The sequence below is a fragment of the Buteo buteo genome, chromosome Z (assembly GCF_964188355.1).
Source record: "Buteo buteo chromosome Z, bButBut1.hap1.1, whole genome shotgun sequence".
NCBI lineage: Eukaryota > Metazoa > Chordata > Aves > Accipitriformes > Accipitridae > Buteo > Buteo buteo.
The window spans coordinates 51,031,669-51,052,291 of record NC_134204.1 but is presented as its reverse complement, the minus strand read 5'-3'; the positions used below and the strand labels follow the sequence as shown (position 1 = coordinate 51,052,291).

At 40.1% G+C, this 20,623-nt stretch overlaps 1 protein-coding gene across 4 annotated transcripts in view; it reads left to right on the top strand.

Annotated features, from left to right (window-relative positions):
- The window catches only part of LYRM7 (LYR motif containing 7), a 31,628-nt gene extending 12,209 nt beyond the window's left edge, over positions 1-19,419 (top strand). Inside the window, exons 5-6 of one of the 4 annotated variants that reach the window (XM_075019820.1) lie at positions 17,207-17,250; positions 19,378-19,419. In XM_075019820.1, the coding sequence (XP_074875921.1) occupies positions 17,207-17,250; positions 19,378-19,404 (71 nt within the window). In that variant the 3' untranslated portion in view covers positions 19,405-19,419. Of the gene's footprint in view, positions 1-1,033; positions 1,672-17,206; positions 17,823-18,269; positions 18,460-19,377 lie in introns of those variants that run through there. The other 3 variants (XM_075019818.1, XM_075019816.1, XM_075019819.1) reach the window with 3 other exon arrangements.
- Positions 19,420-20,623: the final 1,204 nt, after the last annotated feature.

The window sequence follows — 20,623 nt, the reverse complement described above, 5'->3', positions numbered from 1 at the left end:
TCTTTATTTCTTTGGACTTCTGTTTTTCAATACTTTATATCCAGTTCTGGTTTTCTTTGGTATTTCTCTTCATGTACCTATTCTAGGTGTGTAGATCAAGATGTGTTGCCGTAAATTTACTCACAACTATTTTATCTCAGAAATGCAATTGCAATTTTACTTACAGCTCTTAGAAACTTACTAAAATGCATCAGTATCAGTACACAGATGCAATGGGAAGATACCTTCAAGGAAGTTGGTTTTCTTTCTTATAAGATACAGGATATCAGTGCACTTCAGACAGTTACTCATTGCACACACATGTGCACAAACACACACAGTTTTACAGGTTTACTGTACCTTTCACAGCTGTGTGACCTAGTCAAAGTACAGCATAATGATTTTACATGTTTGTGCTTTAGTTTTTGCTAGTAGAGCAAATCCAACATGACACAGCTCCTTCCCTTCATAAAGAAAGGAAAAACTGATTTCTGAAGAGCTAGACGGCAAGAACTTAGAGTCAGGAAGAGGTTAAAATGTTTGTGTAATTATACACTCCATTTCTGCATTTCTGTGATGTTATAGTGGCTGCAGTTTTCATTTGGTCCTTTCTTTTCCTGTTGTGCTTTAAAACAGGTGTGACAAGTTGAATATTACAGCATGTTGGGGGAGAGGGCTAAGTCAAACTTAGTATTCGTTTTTGGAACTGTTGGAGTAAACCTAATCTGATTTGGGCATGATAAAATTGCCATTATCTCTGTTGCTAAAAGTTACTACAACACTGTACCACTTTTTATGGATTCTTAATACTATTAAAGTATTTTCAGTGCTTTTAAAAGGAAAAAGTGGAAGGCAATATTCTGACCAACAGAAGGTAAAAATCTTAATATAATTTTGTCTTGGGTAGATACCATGATGCTGCTTGTATGCTTGCTAGAAGCTCAGATTCTTATTTTAGTAACCTGATTTTTTGTTTGTAAATGTAAAAACAACTTTAGAATTTTAAATAGTATTTTCCATAAGATTATATTCTTACAGTTTTTTTCTGTTACAGTGCTCATACCCAGGAAAGATCTGCTACAAGACAACACTCCTTACTTTGATAAACCAACAAAAAAGCATGAATCCTGAGGAAAATATGGCCCTCTCCCCAGAAGGTTAATATCCTCTAATGAGATCTCTGAAAACTAATAGTGGATACCTGTTTTAAAGCTAAATTTTAAAACAGTAAATATTGTTACCAGGAAAACAGAGACTGAAACCAAGTCACCGATTTTGTGTGCTGTGATATCACCATGCACTTCTTCTGTGGAAGATACTAATACTTCCACAGAATCTCAAGACGCACAGTTCTCTTAAAAATACACTGCTGAATTCTGTTACTTCAGTCAGCAGTGTTTTTAATTATGACAATTGTCAGAGATTGTTTCCTAGCAATCCAGAGTTTTTTCAAAAATAAATACAAATCAAATGCAGTTCTTAATCCTGATAATACTTATTTATAAGGGTTTTGTCAATCATGCTGCTTTGAAGTAATGAAAAACCATCTTGTTGCACTTAGTATTAAATTTATGCTTTGCACCAAAAGCATGATTTCTGAAGTTGTCATTAATTGTACACTGATATACTGTGATGTTTGAGAGAGTTCTTAAGGTTTATCTGAATAAATTATTCAGGTTTAACAGATGGCAAGAGTGCGTGTAGTGTTTTTCTTCTCCCCCACACCTTTGAACTAGCAGGAATGGCAGGGCTTGAGTTCATAGATGACAGCAGAACAAAAGAACCCAGCCACAACCTAACCTGAGGATGTTGGTTTAGATCATATGGTTTATGAATTTAAGGTTTTTGTTTTATCTTTTGATTATAGTGTGACTTACTGAGGCATTTTCCAAAGAGAAGAGGCTTGTTGCTTAGTCACAAGTGATCTGACTTGCCTAGAGTGAATTTGTGGTGCGTTTAATGCACTTCCATTTTTTTTTAAAGGAGATTTACTTCCTTCTTGCAGAATTCATCACAGTGATCTGTTCAGTTCCATTTTAATTGCAACCAGATGTAACTACAGTGGTATATAGAATCTTCTCTGTGTGAAATTGGTAAGAGGCACCATACTAGGATCTAAATACCTCACAGAGGAATGAGGTAGCCTAGTAATACCTCTCAGCTCTATTTCAGATCCCAGTGATCCTCTTTATTTTTAATAAGCCTCCAATATGTCAATATTGCATATCCATGTAGGTTCCGACGTGGCTTCACTGACTGAGTAAAACGGAAAACTAGTGCCTGCATCTAGTCTCTTTTCCTCACACATCATGTCAGTGCAATAAGTACTCCTTTCTTTAGAACTATTGCCTCTGGCTGCCATGGGCAGTGCAGCCAGCAGTGAATACGTTGTCAGTAATACTCTTTCAGTTTCACTAATGCTCCCTGCGTCGTAGCTAGAAGGCAGCAGGCAAATGATGGGAGAGAGCAAGAACTGCACTCGTTTCATTCTATTTGTTGCAGTCTGCTGGCTCCACTACAAAACAAACGTCTCAGTCTGTAGGGGATGTGCTATTCTAGGCCTCTTGTGTTGTTCACTTCTCTAAGGGCAAGGCATATTCTATGTCTGGTTTCCAATCCCTCTGTAGCCTGCCTACACTGACATTTTTTTTGCCATAAGGAGCATAACAGAGGGGTATTCAAGGGAGAGAAAATAGAGGGTAGTTGCAGCTGTAAGGAGAATCAAAACAGAACATTATCTCAAGCAAAGTGACCAATTTTTAAGCAGAAATAATTAAACAGGTCTGGCAAGAATGACAAATTATACAACCATTAAGGAATACATCCCATGGCATGCTGGGATTGAGGGGAATTCATCTCTTGTAGACCCATTACTTCAGGCTGTGGCAGTAGTTTATTAGTGATTTTATTCTTCAGATTGATTTCATAGAACTTAGGCGTGGTAGGTCTTCACTCTTTTGGTAGTGATGTAAAATAGTATTGCCTGTTACCATGCAAAATATGTGTGTACTAACAGACTTAGTGATGTTAACAGTAGATGGCGGTCTTCTGTGCGATGTTTGAGGAAACCGCGAGTGGGGAAACTTTGATGTGACTATTGCTTGGGTATTGTTCTGCTGTCATGCAGTTTAGGTTTTTATTTTTAGTAAGAATTAACACATATAACAGAAAGATAGTGTGGAAATGTCAACTTGCAGCATCAGGCTAGGGATTCGACAGGCATTTGTGTGCTTCATCTTGCCTACATCTTGAATGCTTGTAATAAAAATACAGAATGAGTCACCTGAATAACATACACAACTGCTGAAAATGAAGGACATGATAAAAAAACTTGTTAGAATTTAGTGGCCCTCAGAACAACACTCTTGTGCAGTATGTTTATGGTCTGTGCACTAACATTCCATGTTCCTGCTGTCCTTCTGCATTCCTGGGCAGCAAAGACAAACTGAATTTTGCAGTGCTGAGGTGAGGAAAATCAATTTGATAGGCAAAAGACTACTAATGTAAGAGGCTGACAGGCCTATTTGTTGTTCTTGGTTCAATGTGATTTTAAATAGGAATCCAGGTGGTATCCAGACCAGGATAAATAGGAATCCAAATAAGGAATTGAGCTGAAAAGTATCTCAGAGTTGGTCACTGTCTGGGCCCAGCAGGTGTTTGCTTTCTGCAAATTTAAGTTTACAACCTTGAAAGACTTTCACAAACCTGCTTAATGAGCAGCTGGTAATTAAAGGCTTCTTTGTGCTAGTTGGTGGTAGTGGCTGTTCCTCTTCCCCTTAGTCCATGCTTACCTGTTGGTTCATGTTCCATTACCCAGTCATCTCAGCTTCCGCTTCCATTTTCATTTCACTCTGGATGTGAATCTGTTCTTGATACTGCTGGTTTTATGCTTATATATACCTTTATTTTCCTTAACTAATAATAAATAATGTTAAAAGGCAGGAAGTATTGTTGCATTCCCTCTGCAAACTTTGAAGAGTTAGCTGAAACTGTTTAAAACATTACAGGGGCTTTCACTTAACAGCTTGAGAGGGGAAAAGGTTGATTGTTTACAACAGAAACTGTAATTTAATAGGCTCACAATAACATGATTAATCACAATTAAACTCTTTCAGGCTTACAGACAGCAGAATTTTAGTGCAGACATATGTGCCTTTCTTCCAGAGTATGCATCATCAGTCCTGAAAGATAAGCCTTAAAGGCAATAGTTCTTTAAGGGGTAGATTAACCATGTATCAAAAAATTCTGTAGAGATCTTTTGCAGGCAGGCAGGAAATTCTGTTGAAATGGGCTCACTGCTTGTTCAGATCTGCTACAGTTCAGCTGCTATAGCCAAGAGGTCAGTATGGTCTAACCACTGGGTGTTGCTGTCTGGAGGTGCCTTGGTGACCTGTACAGATACACTAGCAGTGCTGCATAGCAGGACTTGGTATTTTAAAGGCGAGTTTCAGGTCTACTCGAGGTAGTCCCATGCTTACACAGAGTTTGGCAGAACAGATGTCACCTCAATTACACATAAGAAGATTCTAAGCACTCTTAGCTTTTGACATCATCTACCAGAGATGTGTCTGTTAGAGCCTTCTGCCCTGGTGTTCCCCTTCATGAAGCATTGACTTTGTGTACACTGTAGCTTTAGTGAAAGCATTAAATACAGCCAAGGAATATTTCCTGTTTAAATACTAAGTTTTGGGTTTGGTCTAAACACCTTTCCTTCTCCTTTATTTAACAGTTTCAAAATACAAGTTTTCTTAGGTTTTTTTCTGCAAGCAGTAGTTCAGGATAGGGATCAAGCATGGTATTAGTACATTTGCTATAGCCTGATGTTCATTAAACACAGGTGATAGATTTAATCTATGAATTGATTTTGTTTGCATGGGTGGGATTTATGTTGCAGTCTTTGTGGTGTTCAGGTGAATTGAGGTGGCTTTTCTAATTTAGCAGGGCCAAATTAATCCCCTTCTCTGTTCCTATGCACTTTGGTAAAGGAAGCATTTAGTTGCTATTTTCACAGGGAGTGCTGTTATATACTACGGAGTGACTCCACAAAGAGTTGATCTGGAAGTAGCATTAGAAGTTTAGTCTGGAAAAATGGCTTGTACCTTCCCCAAGGTTCTCGGGCAGTTTTTCAGGTAATATGAGATCAAGAAACCTGTGGCAACTTCAGTGACTAAATCTGGCATTAGCATTTATTCTATTTCTTAAAGTTCATGCCAGCTGAAAGAGCTGAACTAGTCTGAATGCTGCATAGCATCATCAGTCCTGTTTGTATCATACTGGACCTGTAAATAAAGTAATTTAGCTTCAAGTACTGGCAGTTCTTTAGACTTCCTTTACAAAAGGGAAAAAAAATATTGACAATTGAAAACTAAAAATAAAGGCTGACCAACTTACAGGAAGAGCCGAGTCCTAGTACTTCCCTGCCTTAGATAACTCTTTCCAAACTACTTGCAACAATTTAATCCTAAGCTCTGAAGTTCAGTGGGCTTTCAAATCTTTCACCTTTAGCTTTATGGGAAATTAATTACTTAACACAAAGCACAAATTGCAACATGAGTTCAGTATTAAGACTGGTATTTTACAGCTACAAAGGTTTGATGTCTTGATAACTAGTAGAAATCCAGTCATCTTTCAGGATAAAGTACATGTTGCTTGTATGGGGTAAATCTGTGGTGTAGATACCCAGCTCTCTCTAATTCTGTTGAAAGACTTCACTAGTAAAGCTTTTATGATAGGTTTATTCAGTTTTTAAAAAGTTCAGCTTTCCTGTGACTTTTTTTTTCCTGCCAGCAAGAATAAATGCAAGGAGAGGAGAAGAGAGGAAGGGCACATCTTTATACTTTGATAAATAGCAGTAAGCTTAAATAATTTGCTTTTTGTATAAATAATTTCCATTTAGTTAGCACTTCAATAATCTGGTTTGCATCAGATGGAGGAGTAAAAGCATCTACTTTTCAAATTATGCTTTCCTTTTTCTTACAGTATGTGCTTCAGCTTTCCATCTCATGTACCCAAACGGCTATGACTTGAGTCCATGATTAGTCATGATTAAATAATTAAATGATTAAATGATTAAAAAAAAATGAAACTATGGTCTGTAGAAGCTGGGAGGGAGGATGACATTCTCTGTGTTAGGCCATAAAAATGGGAACAGTTCTACTGTTTCACCTGCTGCTGTAGTAGTAGCAGCCCTGTTCTCTGAGGTCAGTGGCTTTGTGTGAAGGTTGATTCAGCTGCCCCTGAACTGCCCTTTCCAGCTGAAAGACATCTCCGTAGCTGAGCATGGGAATTTTGTCATTCTGCTCTCTGTGCAGTAGAAATGTGGTAGTGAAAACAAGCAGGCAGTGACCTGTACAATACTCTGCACTTTTTCCAGTCAGTTTGTAAAGGAAAAAATGAAAAGGTCATTGCAATGCTTCCTTCCCTTTCTAAGTGTGTATTTAAGATAAAAGTCTTTGATCTGTTGCTGTCCACCTGCAGATGAGCCAGCACTGATGTTTCTGTGTAGATCTTTATCAGTCCATTCATAACATTTTCTGTTTGGGAGGGCTGCTATCCTCTGCTTCAGATTTTCTCCTGACACTTGCAGCGGTGCAGCCTGAAGTCAGTTTCATGGAGGATTTTTGGAGACTTACTACAAACTGCCTATGAAAAATAAGTGTTTTTAAGGAGGGGGAACAAACCTGCACTTTTCACAGTTAGCTGTGTCTAGCTATGTCACAACACAAAGAGTATGGCTTTCAGGCTCTAATTCCCTTGGATGTCATCTCAAAGGCTACATATATAGTAAACTTTCTGCAGCAGTTTGGCCAACATGTTTTAATGGATAAGCAGGGAAGAGATCTTCTGTATAACAACATAGTACTGAAAAAGGGCAAAGAAGAATTCTTCCTTAGCTAGAAATAGTCCCTGGAGGAATTTCCCTTTAATGTTAAGAACATGCCAGATTTTTTTGGTCACTAGTATTTAATTATGCATGTGGTTTCCTCAGTAAATTTCCTCTGAACGTTCTTTGTGGAAATACAGGCAGACAAGTGGTCTCACTGGACCCTGCAGTATTGTCCAATAATATCTGAGGTGAGGCTGGCTCCTGTCAAACCAATAAATAAAATGCAAAATGAATGAGCATATGAATGAGGATGAGAGCATTAAAATTCATAGAAGGAAGAGCAAATGGAATAAAGGAATATTAAGGATAACTTTTGCACTAGTGGAACAAAAATGTCAATGTACTAAATGGTTCTTTAAGGAAATTTTCACTATAAATAAATGTCAGATTTTCATTGTTTAATTATAGTCTGCAGTGCAGACTGGAGGTGAAGGGACTGGACTGATATGTGGACTGAAGAGGAACAGAGGTTTGAATACAGAAATAATAAAGGCAAAGAATTTCTTTAAGTTGTACTTGATTATGCTTCATTGCAGTCATAATTAGGACTGCAGCATGCGCAGAAAGTAACTTTGAACAGAAAGATTTAGGGTCAGTTATCTGTTTTGCAGCCATTTTTCTGTATAATTTTGCATAAGTGTTTGCTTTATTTCAGTTTTGTTCAGGGGGACCTAAATAAATACTCAGCTGCAATGACTTGCAGAGACTTGTGTCTGTATTTTTATTGCTTATGGAGAATGAAGGAAGAGAACTTCCTCTAAAAGGGAACTGTAGAACTTTTAAATGTTATGATGAGGAGAATCACATAAGAACTTCAAATGTACCCATACTACTTTCTGGTAACATTGTAGATATGAACATGTTAGGTAGTAAGCTCAGAGCTTCTCTCTATTTCCTCAATATATGCAGTTAAATAGATTATAAACATATCAGGTATGAGAAAATGAAACATGGCAACTTAATGTGAGACTAACAATACAAATACTTTTTTAAAAAGAAAAGAAAAAACAGACTCTAGAAATTCATTTTGCAATGCCTCTAATGTGTTTAGGGAAGAAGCCCTGGAGAAAGTCCTCAGCTGGGCAGAACTGTGGCAGGTATGCTCCTCAGTACTTCTTTGCTTTAGCTACTGTGTGAAGGACAAAGTTTAGGGGATTTATGACTCCAAGGACAAAAGACCTGGGACAGAGTTGTAAAGGGTGTGTTACCTGCCTTTGTCAGATGGGAAATGTGTGTTGCGATGCACCAATTACATCAAATGATGAATCACACTTCACAGCATGCTGTTTGACATACTTCCCATTCCCCTACAACGGATTTGTAGTTTGAAATTCTGCTTTAAAATGCATGTTGGGATTTCTTTCAGTATTTTTTTAACCACATTTCAGTGAATGTTTGAAACTACAAACGCTTAAAATGGAGAAAAAGTATGCAAATGCTGGCATGTGCGTTCCATCATCATATCAGGGCAGAAGACCTCAAATACTCAGGAGAAAAGGAGTGCAAAAAAAAACCCCAAAACCAGGGAACAAAGCACACAACACTGTTTCTGTGATCAAGACATCCAGTAAAGCTTGCTGCAGATTTCATCACCTTGTTCTTGTACAGTTCCATTTATTTAAAACTTAATTTTCCAGCAGATGAAGCAGTTAGCTAAGTATTTTATTCATATATACAGTAACTCATACCACAGAAGTTAAGTCAGGTGATCTCTGAGGGATTTCTCCTAAGTGCCATTTCTTCTCCTCCATGTCAAAGAAAGAAAATTAATAAGGAAAGCTGAAATTGTAGAGAAACAAAAAAGCACAAAAGTATCTGAACTGAACTGCCTGTAACATCTGGCATGGTTTTGAAACTAAAATCCTGTTGAATCCTAGAAAAACAACCTCTGTGGAAGTAATGGGACCATAAATTTTAGCAAGAAGAAAAGAAATGCTAAGAATTTTGTTGTTTTATGTATTATTTAGAAGACTGTTTCATATTTGGAAATCACTAAGGGTTACTAAACAGAGGTGCAAAAAGCTACCATAATACTTATTAAAACAGACCAAGAAAGACTGGTTTATATCTGTTCCAGTGTGAAGTTAAGAATAAACTAAGATTAGCTAAACAATAATCTCCAAGGAAGTATACATATACATAAGGAAATGAAGAGGAATTAGCTGGTTGTGGCTGGTGTAAAATAGCGTACTCGCAATATCAGTACCCTTGAAATGTATGCCCTCAGAAGATAAGGTAAGGCTGGGACAGTTTGACAGCCTATAACTGGGGCTAGGAGGAAGTGGGGAAAATATAGGCTGAATATCAAGAAAAGCATGAAGTGCAGCTCTCACTGATGTCAGTTAGACTCTGCTCAGTATTTTCTCGTAGCGAAGTATTGCCTCCGGGAAAGTGGACACCTTTTTCGTTAGGATGTTTGAAATCTCACCTCCCACAGTACTAAAGCATATGCAGTAGATACATTAGAATGAGTAGGAATGAAGACTCAGCTGGGTGCTGGGGAAATGATGAGTTGTACCAGCTATATTATATGTCTGTTAAAGTAATTTTGAAGCAATGTGCTCAACCACACCGAAGGCAGCAGAAGCTTAAGGGGAAGGAGATTCTTACACCTCCACCATTGCTTACCAGAAAATTAGGAGACAAGGAGAGAGAAAGAGAGTACAAAAAAAGATGTGCAGCACTTGGTTCAGTGGGAGTATAGCCCTCTGTAACACTTCTCTGTAGCTCATGGTCTCTAAGGCAGGAAGTCTTCATGCAGGTGACTTAAGATGAAATTTGTGTGAGCTGCTAGTCTTCTTTTTCTGCCTTAATAGTTCATGTATGAACATTGCACATTTGACTTCTCCTACCCATGCCCTTCAGGAACTCTGTGCAGAGCCAGTTTCACAGATGTTATCAAGTACTAACTTTTAACGCTGTATTAGCATGGGTTATTTAATCATTACCCAGCAGATGGATTCTGAATAGTCTATCCTTGAAAAAAATCAGCTAGAAATCATTTACAGGGACTCTACTGATATTTCCATTAAATTAAATGTGAGAAAACAATCCCACTTGAATCAGTGGAAGTACTCTGCATGTTTGGGGTTCATTTAACAGCTATTCCAGGGTTGTGAGAGGGTTTCTTGTAAGTCTGAAGTTCTGGTTCTGCTTACCTATGTAGGGTTGACCCATGGCAAACTCTGACTTGGGTACAATAATCAGAGCAGTCTTAGCCTAGGTACAGAAAAATGTCTTTTTTCTCTATCTTTTCTTTCTGTTGGCCACTGTCTGTCTTGGTCTTCTTCCCTCAAGACTTTTGTCATTCTCTTGCTGTCTGAGAACCAAAATGTTCCTTTTTTTGTCAATATACAGTGACTGATGCTAACCATGTGCCAGATACCTCAGATGATTCTTTTTGAGAGGTCGATGGTTTTTTTCTGCCCCTGCTGAACTGTGAGAAGAGTTAACAGCAGCCTGTTCTGTGCCAGATAGCTGTCTATGCAACATGTAAATCATTGTGGATATCCTAAGTCCACTAAAACCAGAAAGGCCAGCACTTCTTGTTGCATTATCTTTAACCATCAAACTCACAACAAGGAAGCAGAAAGCACTGTATGGAAATACAGGTTTAAAACCCCTGGGTGTGTAGCCCTCACCCACACCATTACTGCTGCTGCAATGGAAGACAACTTTCAGTAAGGGGTGTCTTACCTCCTTAAAGCATGACTTCATATGAAAATTCCAGCTATGGCATAGAATTTGATCTGGTCAGCATTTGAGTAAATACATGTTCTTGTTTATATAAACATCCCAATTAAATGCAGTGCTTAAATGCTTGCAGAACCAGCAGTACATTTTACAATGACAGTTTGCCAAGGAAATAAGGAACTTGGGATTAAATCTTTCCTGCCTTGTGCACAGAAGCAATCTCACTGAATTCACCTCTGTGCGTAAAGCAAGCTGGATGTGGCATAATCTTCAAAGTGTGCCAAGCTCTTATTTGCACTGGGTGCCTTTGGATAAGTAGTAGCCTAAAAGCAATACAGAAATCAATAGAAAGAATGTGTAACCACTCATTTAATTTCTGAAGCCATTTTAAATTTTTACCCTGGAGAACATCTGTATAGATCTTCACCATGGTGATTGATTTCAAAGAAAGTAGCTTTGTGGCTCACATCTTGCGTGTTCTATCTCTACTGAAAATGGGCTGTTACCTGAGAAGTGTATCCAGTGCAGTTAACTATATATATAGGATGGTAACAGTCCAAAAAGATATGGTCAAAGAACCAGCTGCAGAGAGCACCAGCAAAGCCTTCTTCAGACCTTCTAACTGCACTTGCACATGGCATTTTGGTATGAATTGTCAAAGAATCTCAGCAAAGGATCACACTACTGAATGCTTGCACAGCTGTGCAGCTGTGAATATGCTGCTTCAAAAAGCGAAGCTATACACTGTTTTAGCTTCCTTGGTTTGTAATGCTCTTCTTTCTGACTTTACATATTGTACGTTAATGCTTTAACAGATATTACCTGACTTAAAGAGTAATTTGAACAACGTGTTTGATTTTTTGAACAGTACGTTTGACATAATCAAGTATTCTAGTTTTCCGTCCATCTATGTACCTGAACATCCTCAGATAACCTTAAATGAACACAAACACATCAAACACAAACACCAACCCACAGGTGTTTTATGCCTTTCGCCTGTGCTCTAGGCTCATTTGTTTTATGTAATAATGTGTCCTTGCAGGAAAGACAGGAAAACTAGAGATACGAATGGAGAATTGATCCTTGGAATTCTAATTAAAAACCTGATTCCACATTTTAGAATTGCTTTCTCAGAGCTCCAAATGGCAGACAGTATTCTGGCCAATTTCCAGCAGACCTTAAGGAGTCTGATCTCCTGTCCCATGGATGAAACCAGGTGAGGATGGGTCCTGTGAGCGGGGCAGTCCCTGGGGCACTGCTTGGAGAAGTGCATGGCATGGCAGCAGGGAGGGCTAGCTGTGCCCGCATCAGCCCACAGCTGCTATTAATGGCATTTAGGAGTGTGTTGTGCAGGAACTGGCAGTGCTGCACTTTTCAGTGTCCTAACCTCCTTGCACAGTCATCCTCAGCCCCCACACTAGTCACAGTTTCAATATCCCAAACATCACTGCTGCCTTGATAGCCCCTCCTGTAATCTAACAGGCAGGACGGGATCCTCCCAACATCATCTAGTACCTTGGTCATTAGGGCAGGGGGGCTGCAGGCTGGTCCCTAGCCCTGTTAAACAGGGGTGGTGGGCAGTGACCAGCCCTCTGCATGGCAGCTCTCGGTGCGTGAGCATGAACAGAGGGAGAGAGGTTCTGGGGAAGGCATGGGAGATGACAGGGGGGTTGTGGGAGACAAGACATCCCCCAAGACAAAGAGCTGGGTAAGGCAAAATTGCAGAGGATTTCTGAAAAGATCAAAATGCTTCTCAACGGCTCCCTTCAGACCCCTGGAAATCCACTGTGGTTTTGTAATTCCCTTCAGGGGTGTAAAAACTTCCTGCTTGGATTTTCTTTGTCAGTTAAGCCAGGTGAGTGCAGCAACCTGAGGATCAGTTAGGAAAAGAGGATGACGTGGTGATACTGACCACAGAAACTCTTCCTTGTTTCTTTTCTCCTTTAGCCAAGGAACTTGGCGTGATACAACAACCTCCAGGCCCATGCAGCCCTCTCTCATTGCACAATCTATCAGCAGCAGGTACTACCAGTAGCTGGACTGTTTGGAAGCTACATGCAATTCAGGAAGCCCAGATTTGTCCCTGCTATTGCAGTAGGTGTTGGCAAGTATTGTTTTTCAGTTACAAATACTGTGTAATTATGCAGATTATTATGTTTCCATTTTGAAGCCAGCATACAGGCTGAGGACAAGGTGCTGTCATTTCCCTGAATATTTCTTCCCGATAGGAGCAGTACTCCAGGCTAGAAACTATTTGAGGGACATGGCTCTTTTTTTTTATCATTTTCAGGATTTTTGTGCTGGAGGCAAACTGCTAAAGCGGTTGACTGTTTTGTACTTTGAATGTCAATACCAATAAATCAAGCAAAAGAAAGTTGTGTGTCCATTAGTCTTTATGCATGTCACAGTTGCAAAACTAGTTAAATTGGGTACTTCAAAGGAGGATTTTTATCCTAGTCTCAGTCTGGTAGGCCAGGTGTTGAGGGTAGAGCTATAGTTATTAAATGGACAAAGAAAGTAACAAACTGCTTGCAAGGTCTCAAAAATGGTGGTCTATTGAATTTCATTACTCAGTGATATCTGACTGCTTCTTCATATTCTCCAAAAAGATGACTTCAGTGGTTCAGACCAAACTTTGCAAAGCCAAAAGCTGCTATATAAGTTAATAATGATTATAATTATTTATCATTTTTAACAGTAGTAAAAGAAAATGCCAGGGGGAGGAGGCCTTAAAACGCAAAGAAGAGATTGTAAATTAGTTTAAAACATAACGCAGCAAAGGGAAAAATGCAGCTGGCTACAACAAAAACTTCACCTAGCTTCTCAGACTAACACTGGAAAGTTTTATTTTAGGACATATATGTATATTTTGTTAACAGAGACACATAAACTGAGACTGAGGTATGAAATAGAAACAGGAACTAAGGAGAGATTTTCATTAAGAAAAAACCCAGAGACAGTCAGAAAAAGACCGAGGGCAGCTGCACGAAAAGAAAACCACAACGTGAGGGTAGCAGCCCAGCAGCATGGAGGGTGGGATGCAGCAGAGGCTGAATTCCTGGAGGGGAGCTGGCTCACACTTGACTGGGAGGTCAGAACACCAGCCTTGAACTAAATGTATCGAAGAGGGTCAACAAGGTCAGGTTTATAGCCAAGGAGAATGGTTTTAAGATCTGCTTTATAGATTAAACGGCAGTGAGGAGCCGAAGGGAAAGAAGTTTCAGTAATCATGGTAGTAGATTGTGGGAATTTATATTTGCAGTTTGGTTACCAGGACAGCAGAAAGAGAGCAGGTCTTAAAATCTTTTACAGAAAAAGTATTTTGTATGTTGTTCTTTTGTCATACTCTGCTTATAGGAATGGGTAGGTGTTTAGGATAAAATCTCTCTGGCCACGCTAGGGCAGTAATACTGCACTGGTTGTGACACAGGACTGTTTTGAATAGAAAACAGGAAATTAATCTTTGATTGAGATCTGTTTCTTATCACTCTTGTCCTACTTTGAAGTTCTTATATCCAAAGTATTTTCCCTGCAAGCACAAAATTGTTTTCATAGTAATAACTCCCCTTCCTTCCTCCCCACTTGAAATTAGCTGTTGATTCTTTTGCATAAACTGTCTGAAGAAAACGTCTGGAGCCAAGGTGGGAGCAAGGTATCCACGTCCAGGTCAGGAGGGTCCATCTGTTTGGCAGCATGGGGGCCCCGGGGGGTGTAATGAAACCTGCCCATGCTGCCTGGTCCAGAACGAAGGAGAGGGCAGGTGCCACTGAGCTGCCAGATGTCTGGCTAAGTGGGGGGATGAATGTTGGCTGTGTATCCACAGTGCATTAATGGCCCATGCGTTAATGGCAGCTGAGGGTGAAAAATAGACTCTATCAGCAGAAAGGACTAGAGCAGCTTATAGTTCCCAAAGGCAGAGGAAGCAGGATTGCTAGCCAGGGAGCCACAGTCAGGTTGTGCTGTCTGGGTGAGACCACAGCTGCATGCATTTCAGTGTGACTATGTCTTTCTTTTGTCTTCTGCATTTAGCTGCAGGAATGGGACCACTATAAAACTTAGCAGTGACAGGAGTACATTTGCATCCACAGCACACAAGCAGCAGGGTGATGAGTGTGCACTTAATACAGTGGCTGTACAGAATAACAGGAGATTGCTGTTATTCGCCAGTGTAACCTGCACATGTCAGGGCAAAGGGGTGAGGTGGGAGTAGGTCTGTGGAAGAAGTGAATACGAGTGATCAGCAGCTATGCACATAACCACAACACACAAGAGGACACTTCTGAAACTGGAACAGAATATGCAACACGAGCAGTCAAAAGAAGTGGAGTAGCACCTGCTTACAGCTGGCCACAAGCAGACCTCTGAAAGCAGACTAGGAGAAAGAAAATGGTTATGGTGGCATTACAGAGTTTCCTTAGGAGGAAGTATCTCCTCCTTATTAGAGGAATCAAGAGCTTGGCCATCAGGGGGACAGGGGTGAGGCTACCTGTTTTAAACCCCTGTTTTTCAGTACGCACTCCAGGACCTGCTCGGGCACCTGGGTGGCTTGCTTTGCACAGCTCATGTGGAGATGTGTCAGCAGAGGCAGTTCTCATCTTTAAATGAATTTGCCCACAAAGAGGAGGCTGCATGAAATGACATGGGTTTTTTCCACTAGTTGGTGAGAAGAAAATGCCTGCCTTTGCCTCTTTACCTGGCCTTCCCCTGACATGTCAGCAGATTTAAGACCTGGGTGGAAGGTCTGGAGGGAAGGCAAAGGTCTGGGACTTGGGCTAGTGTTGTGGAAGTCAAGTCCTTCTTCACAGTGTAGATCTGAGATGGATGTAGCAATATTGTTGTGGGAGAAATGTCCTGCTCATACTTCTCATTAAGCTTCAGTGCTTAAGGTCATCCCCCTGTTAGTTTTGTCCATTTTTGTACAAAGAACTGTACCTTGTAATCCCCAGTTTTAATACCCCTCTCCCTTACATAAGGAGACTGGTACCTATGTATGTGATCTGCATATGTGTATATGCACTCACAAACACCTCTTATACCTAAAAAGTCTTGATAACAGCAGTATTGTCATCTTGTCATAGATTAGGCTTGGTAAGGTTACTTTCAAGGTTTTTTTTACAGTGAAGCAGTAGTATTTTTAGGGCTTTATATCTGGAATAGCAAATCTGGGAGTTGAAGAATACATCCGCGGGGATCCAATAGTGTTCTAATTTTTCTGCTTCTCACAGCAGGATTTTGTGTTAGAAATCACTCATTAAAGTTGATTCAGTGAGATATGGTGCAGTACTACAATTCCCTCATGAATTACATACATCCTCAGTGTGCTACAAACTAAATATTTCACATGGAAAATACTTTCTGAGCAATAACCATTTGGCAGATATGCACTATCCAAAATAAAGTTGGGGAGAATTTGCTGGTGCCCACAAGAGGATAGCAATGATTATATGAAAAATTTCATGCTGGAAGTTTATAAATCACTTTAACAGTTGTCGAGCGTGCTGTGTGATGTTGTACACTTCTACAACATAGACATACAGAAAAAACACAGCATGTTTGTGTTTAGCTTTTTCTAGAAGAAGCTCTGAAAGTTATGTTTATATTGTTAATAAAATGCTGGTACATGCTCAGTGTGTGCTTGCATATTCACATATAGGTAATTCTTGAATGTTTTGAGCCATCAGTTGAGACCTAGAGGAGCTGATCAAAAAATAATAGCCATGAAGCTGTGATGCTGCGTAGCTGCACTTGTGAGTGTGGAGCACAACTCAGGGTCTGAACTCTGTCTCCATGGGCTTCTTGCTCCACAGCACAAGCTAGCACCTTACCTCAGCTGTATGGGCTAGTGCTCTTGCTGGGACGTTAGGACAGACCCAAAGGCTTCCTGCCGCTACATGCAGGTTTCTCATGTAAGTGTAATGGTTGTGTTCGAAGTTGGCTTAACCAGATGCTGACACTATCAGGCTGTGTTTGACAAAAATATGTTTCAACAAACATAATGCTAATGGAAGTTACACAAGGGAACACTGAAGACAAAACCAGGTGGCTCTGGCAGAGCAAAGCATGTGTTCGACACTTTTTCAGCATAATATTGTTGTTGGGTTAAGCCGCTTTGAGATGGAGTTGCCACTGAAAAGGGTGATTATGCCTTGCTCCCAGGTACACATTCTTGCTACCTCTTTCTTACTGAAACTAGGAATTGTTTGGCAAGCAAGATCAGCTTGTTGATCTAGTTGAAAACTATGCCTTCAGGAAAGAAATATTGATCGGTAAGGTCAGAGGGCTGACAAGTCTCATGGCTGGGGGATCACCACAACCACTGCAAACGCATGGCAAGCTTGAGCAGCTGGAGGGGAGCTGCACAGGAGGAGCAGGACTGCTTCTTTTAACAGTAACACAGCCCAAGATCGGCTCGGGGTGATGCTGAAACCATACCCTCACTTAGGACCCGCCCTTGGTTCAGATCAGTGCTGCTCCTGTCTCTAGGGGGGAAAACAGAGCTGGCAAAAGCAGCTCCTGACCTCTCTCAGAGGAATCTCTCCTTTGGGGTGCAAAAGTCTTAAGAAGTCACAGGTACAATTAATGCCTCTGTGTTTCCTAAATGAATTGGATGTGACTCTTACTAGTTGAAACCTTCTTTTTTTCTTTCAGCTACAGCTGGGGACATTTGCAAGTTGGCTTCAAGTCCTCTGAAGGTACTAGTAGTCTTTATGGAAATTTTAGCTAAACTGGTACAGCTACAGCCAGAATTAAATCCTCATTATCAAGGGAAAACAAATAAAGGAAAATAAACAAACATTAGATCTACCTCTGTCCCAGCAGCCGTCACAGTCTACACCTCCATTTAAAATTATCTTAGCACCTATTTTTGTGGGGCTGGTGATTTGCTCTGTGACCTCTGCCTGCCTGGTCCCCGAGAGTTATTATGGACATCTATCACATAAAGATTTCTTTGCTTACCCTGTGGTGAAGTGAACACCATCAGACAAAAATAACTCTGTGTCTGCCTTGGTTACAGTATGAAGCAGTTTCTCTTTGTTCACTATAGCTGAGCTTGTAGAAAACATTAAGTTTTATATTAATAGCTTTTCTTTGTGCCTGAAGCACCTAGGGAAAGAAGGGGTTTCATGGCCTTCTAAAAGCCGTACTCAGAATAGTTGTCGGAAGTAAACTGATTCATAATCAATATTGCCAGGAAGGCACTCCTGATGCAATGGAAGTATGTGGGCAGAGGAGTGAAGTAAGTCCATTAAAGGAACTAACAGCAGCCTCCATATATAGAAGTTGGTGGTAATAAATACCAATAAAATAAAATTTAAATAGATGATAAAAATGAAATACATGATTCTGGTGACTGATATGTGATTCTTTTTCTTTTCCTTACTTAAGTCCCTTCCCTACCGTCAGGTACCTAAATAAGACCTACATTGTATGACGGAAATGTTCCAGGTGTTGACACTTGAGAAAAGACTAGAAGCATTTCCACAGAAGGACAAAGCCATTGCACTGCTGAATGTTGTATCCCCTATATTTTTGATGTCTAATTTAGTAGTGGAATTGAGTTTGTACTCTAAGCTTTCTCTTCAACGCTTGAGATGAGCTATGTGCTAAGGACTGAGGCTCATAAAGGCCATCATTAGTAAGTTCTCAGTACAGGACTACATAAGTAAGAAATAGCAAAAAACTAGTATCAAGGTTACTTTTTTCTTTCCAGGTAGGTGGCTTTCTGTCTTTCATTGGACCTCTAAGGAATGATCTGCCTTTCCTGAGCCCTTTTCATAAAACAGCCATGATGTAAATCAACATTGTTTTTTTATTTTAAAAATTGGTGAAATTTAAAGGTATCCTTTATTCAGCCAGCTGTTACCCCCTAGTGTGCAGCTCAGTGGTATATAGTACAGCACATAAACAACTGAAACCCATTCTCTGCTAGTGTCAGGAAGACTGGCAGTCTGCTTTAACAGAAGCATGGGAACTGAAATATCAGTTAGATAGCTCTTAGGAAAGAGGCTGGGGAGGGAAAGGGGAAGGGAAGGGAAGGGAAGGGAAGGGAAGGGAAGGGAAGGGAAGGGAAGGGAAGGGAAGGGAAGGGAAGGGAAGGGAAGGGAAGGGAAGGGAAGGGAAGGGAAGGGAAGGGAAGGGAAGGAAAGGAAAGGAAAGGAAAGGAAAGGAAAGGAAAGGAAAAAGGGAAGAGTGAGTCAAGGAAGCCAGAGGAACAGGGGAGATTGGCAGAGTGACAAGTACCTCTTCTCAGCATCAGTCTCCACTTTTAATCCTAAACTTTGCCCAAACCCTCCATATGTTTCTCAACTCCAGAAAATCTACAGATCAAGAGTCAAATTGCATATATCCTAAAAATGATGTTCATTTTCAAGATGAACCAAAAAAATGAGCCAAAGACAATTTTAATAGATCAAATCCCTGGGGAAAAACAAAAACAAAAACAAAAACAAAAACAACAAACTGCTTGTATTTTTACTTTGGGGTTTTAAGGTATTCTCTGCCAGGTTAGTATAGGACATCTGCTAACAAAATTATCTTTTAAATAATGTCCAGATCTACAAATGTATGAAGCAAGTCCTGCAATAAAGTGACTGTAGGCCTCCACTAGTCTCAACACACAAAGCAGTCGTGGCCAGCCAGCTGCATAATCACCCAGGTCAGACCAGGGCTGTGTCCGTCCCTCATACGTTGCTGAGTTCATCAAGGCCTGGGCAGTAACACCTGGCTCTTGCGAGACATTCTGTCCACAAGAGTGGCAAAAGTATTTTGTAAAATGTTAATCAGTTAGCTTGGAAAGTATTGCCATTCTCATTTTACAGGTGGAGAAATGGATGCAGAGAGATTAAGTGATTTATCAAAGGTCTTAGAGGAAGTAGGTGGCAGAGCTGAGAGCATAATTCAAGAGGACTAAGTCTCATAACCTTGATGTAAGTGACAATTTCTTTTGAAGGCATCTCATTATTCACATCTGGTTTTTTGTATAATAGAGATACTTAATTCCAATTACAGGAAAGGAGAACTTTAAGAAATGGTCAATTATGAGAATAAGGCTAAAATCACTAATAAAATAGAGAAGGATGTTTACTGCTGAGAGGAGTACAATGTTGAGTATGTTGCGAGCATGAACACTATTAGTTCTGACTTCTGCAAACAGACTTTGTTAAACTGGCAATTGGCACAAGGGATCCTCTGCTGCATTTCCAGATATGGGCTTAGTTTCCCCAGGGCTGTCTTCCATGCATTCATGTTTTATACGATATAAACTATGACTTCCTGAAAATAAAAATAGCTTTGTTAAACTTAGATTTTCAATAAACTACATCAGATTCCGTGAAGCAGAAAAAGTATTTCTTTGCATAATAAAAGTTTCTGGCTAGTAACAGGACATTTTAAGACTTAAAACATATGCAATGTCCTGAGCCTCCTCTCATGTTCACCAGTTTAACTCTGAATGGAATGAATGCTACTTCTCTCCACACTTAACTTTCTTCTCACACTGAAGCTTTTAACAACAATAAAAACCTATACCCTACATCTGAATTCCTCTATCAGACAGAGAAGTGAAACAACTTACAGCAGTATCAGCATTTCATATTTTCTGCTCCATGCACAGTAGGACTTCAATCTATATGCAATGTGGTCAACAGTCTCACTGAAGGCAATTGAACGGTTCCCATACGAGGGGATAAAGAATAAGAATCTGTCTTTTTTTACTTGCGAGCCAGATTGCCATTCTGGAGATACCCACAGGTCATGTGTTTGGTGAAATTGTCGCTCTGGAGGCTGACTGCCGTGTCATGTAGGCAGGGTTTAACTGCTGGGCTACCTGCACTCCCTTCAGAACAGGCGCTTAGTGAGGGCAAGCAGCACAAGGTAGAGCACTGTGACAGACAGTGTCAGATATGAGTAGCTTTGCATTTTCAAACATGCTAAATTAATGAGACAACTTGTCTGTGTGAAGTTTGACATGGGTGTGTGAAGGGCTAAGGCCTTAATAATGTATCGGAGTCATTGGAATGATATTTTCAGGGAAAAATTAAAAAGGCAAGCTAAATCCTACAGAAG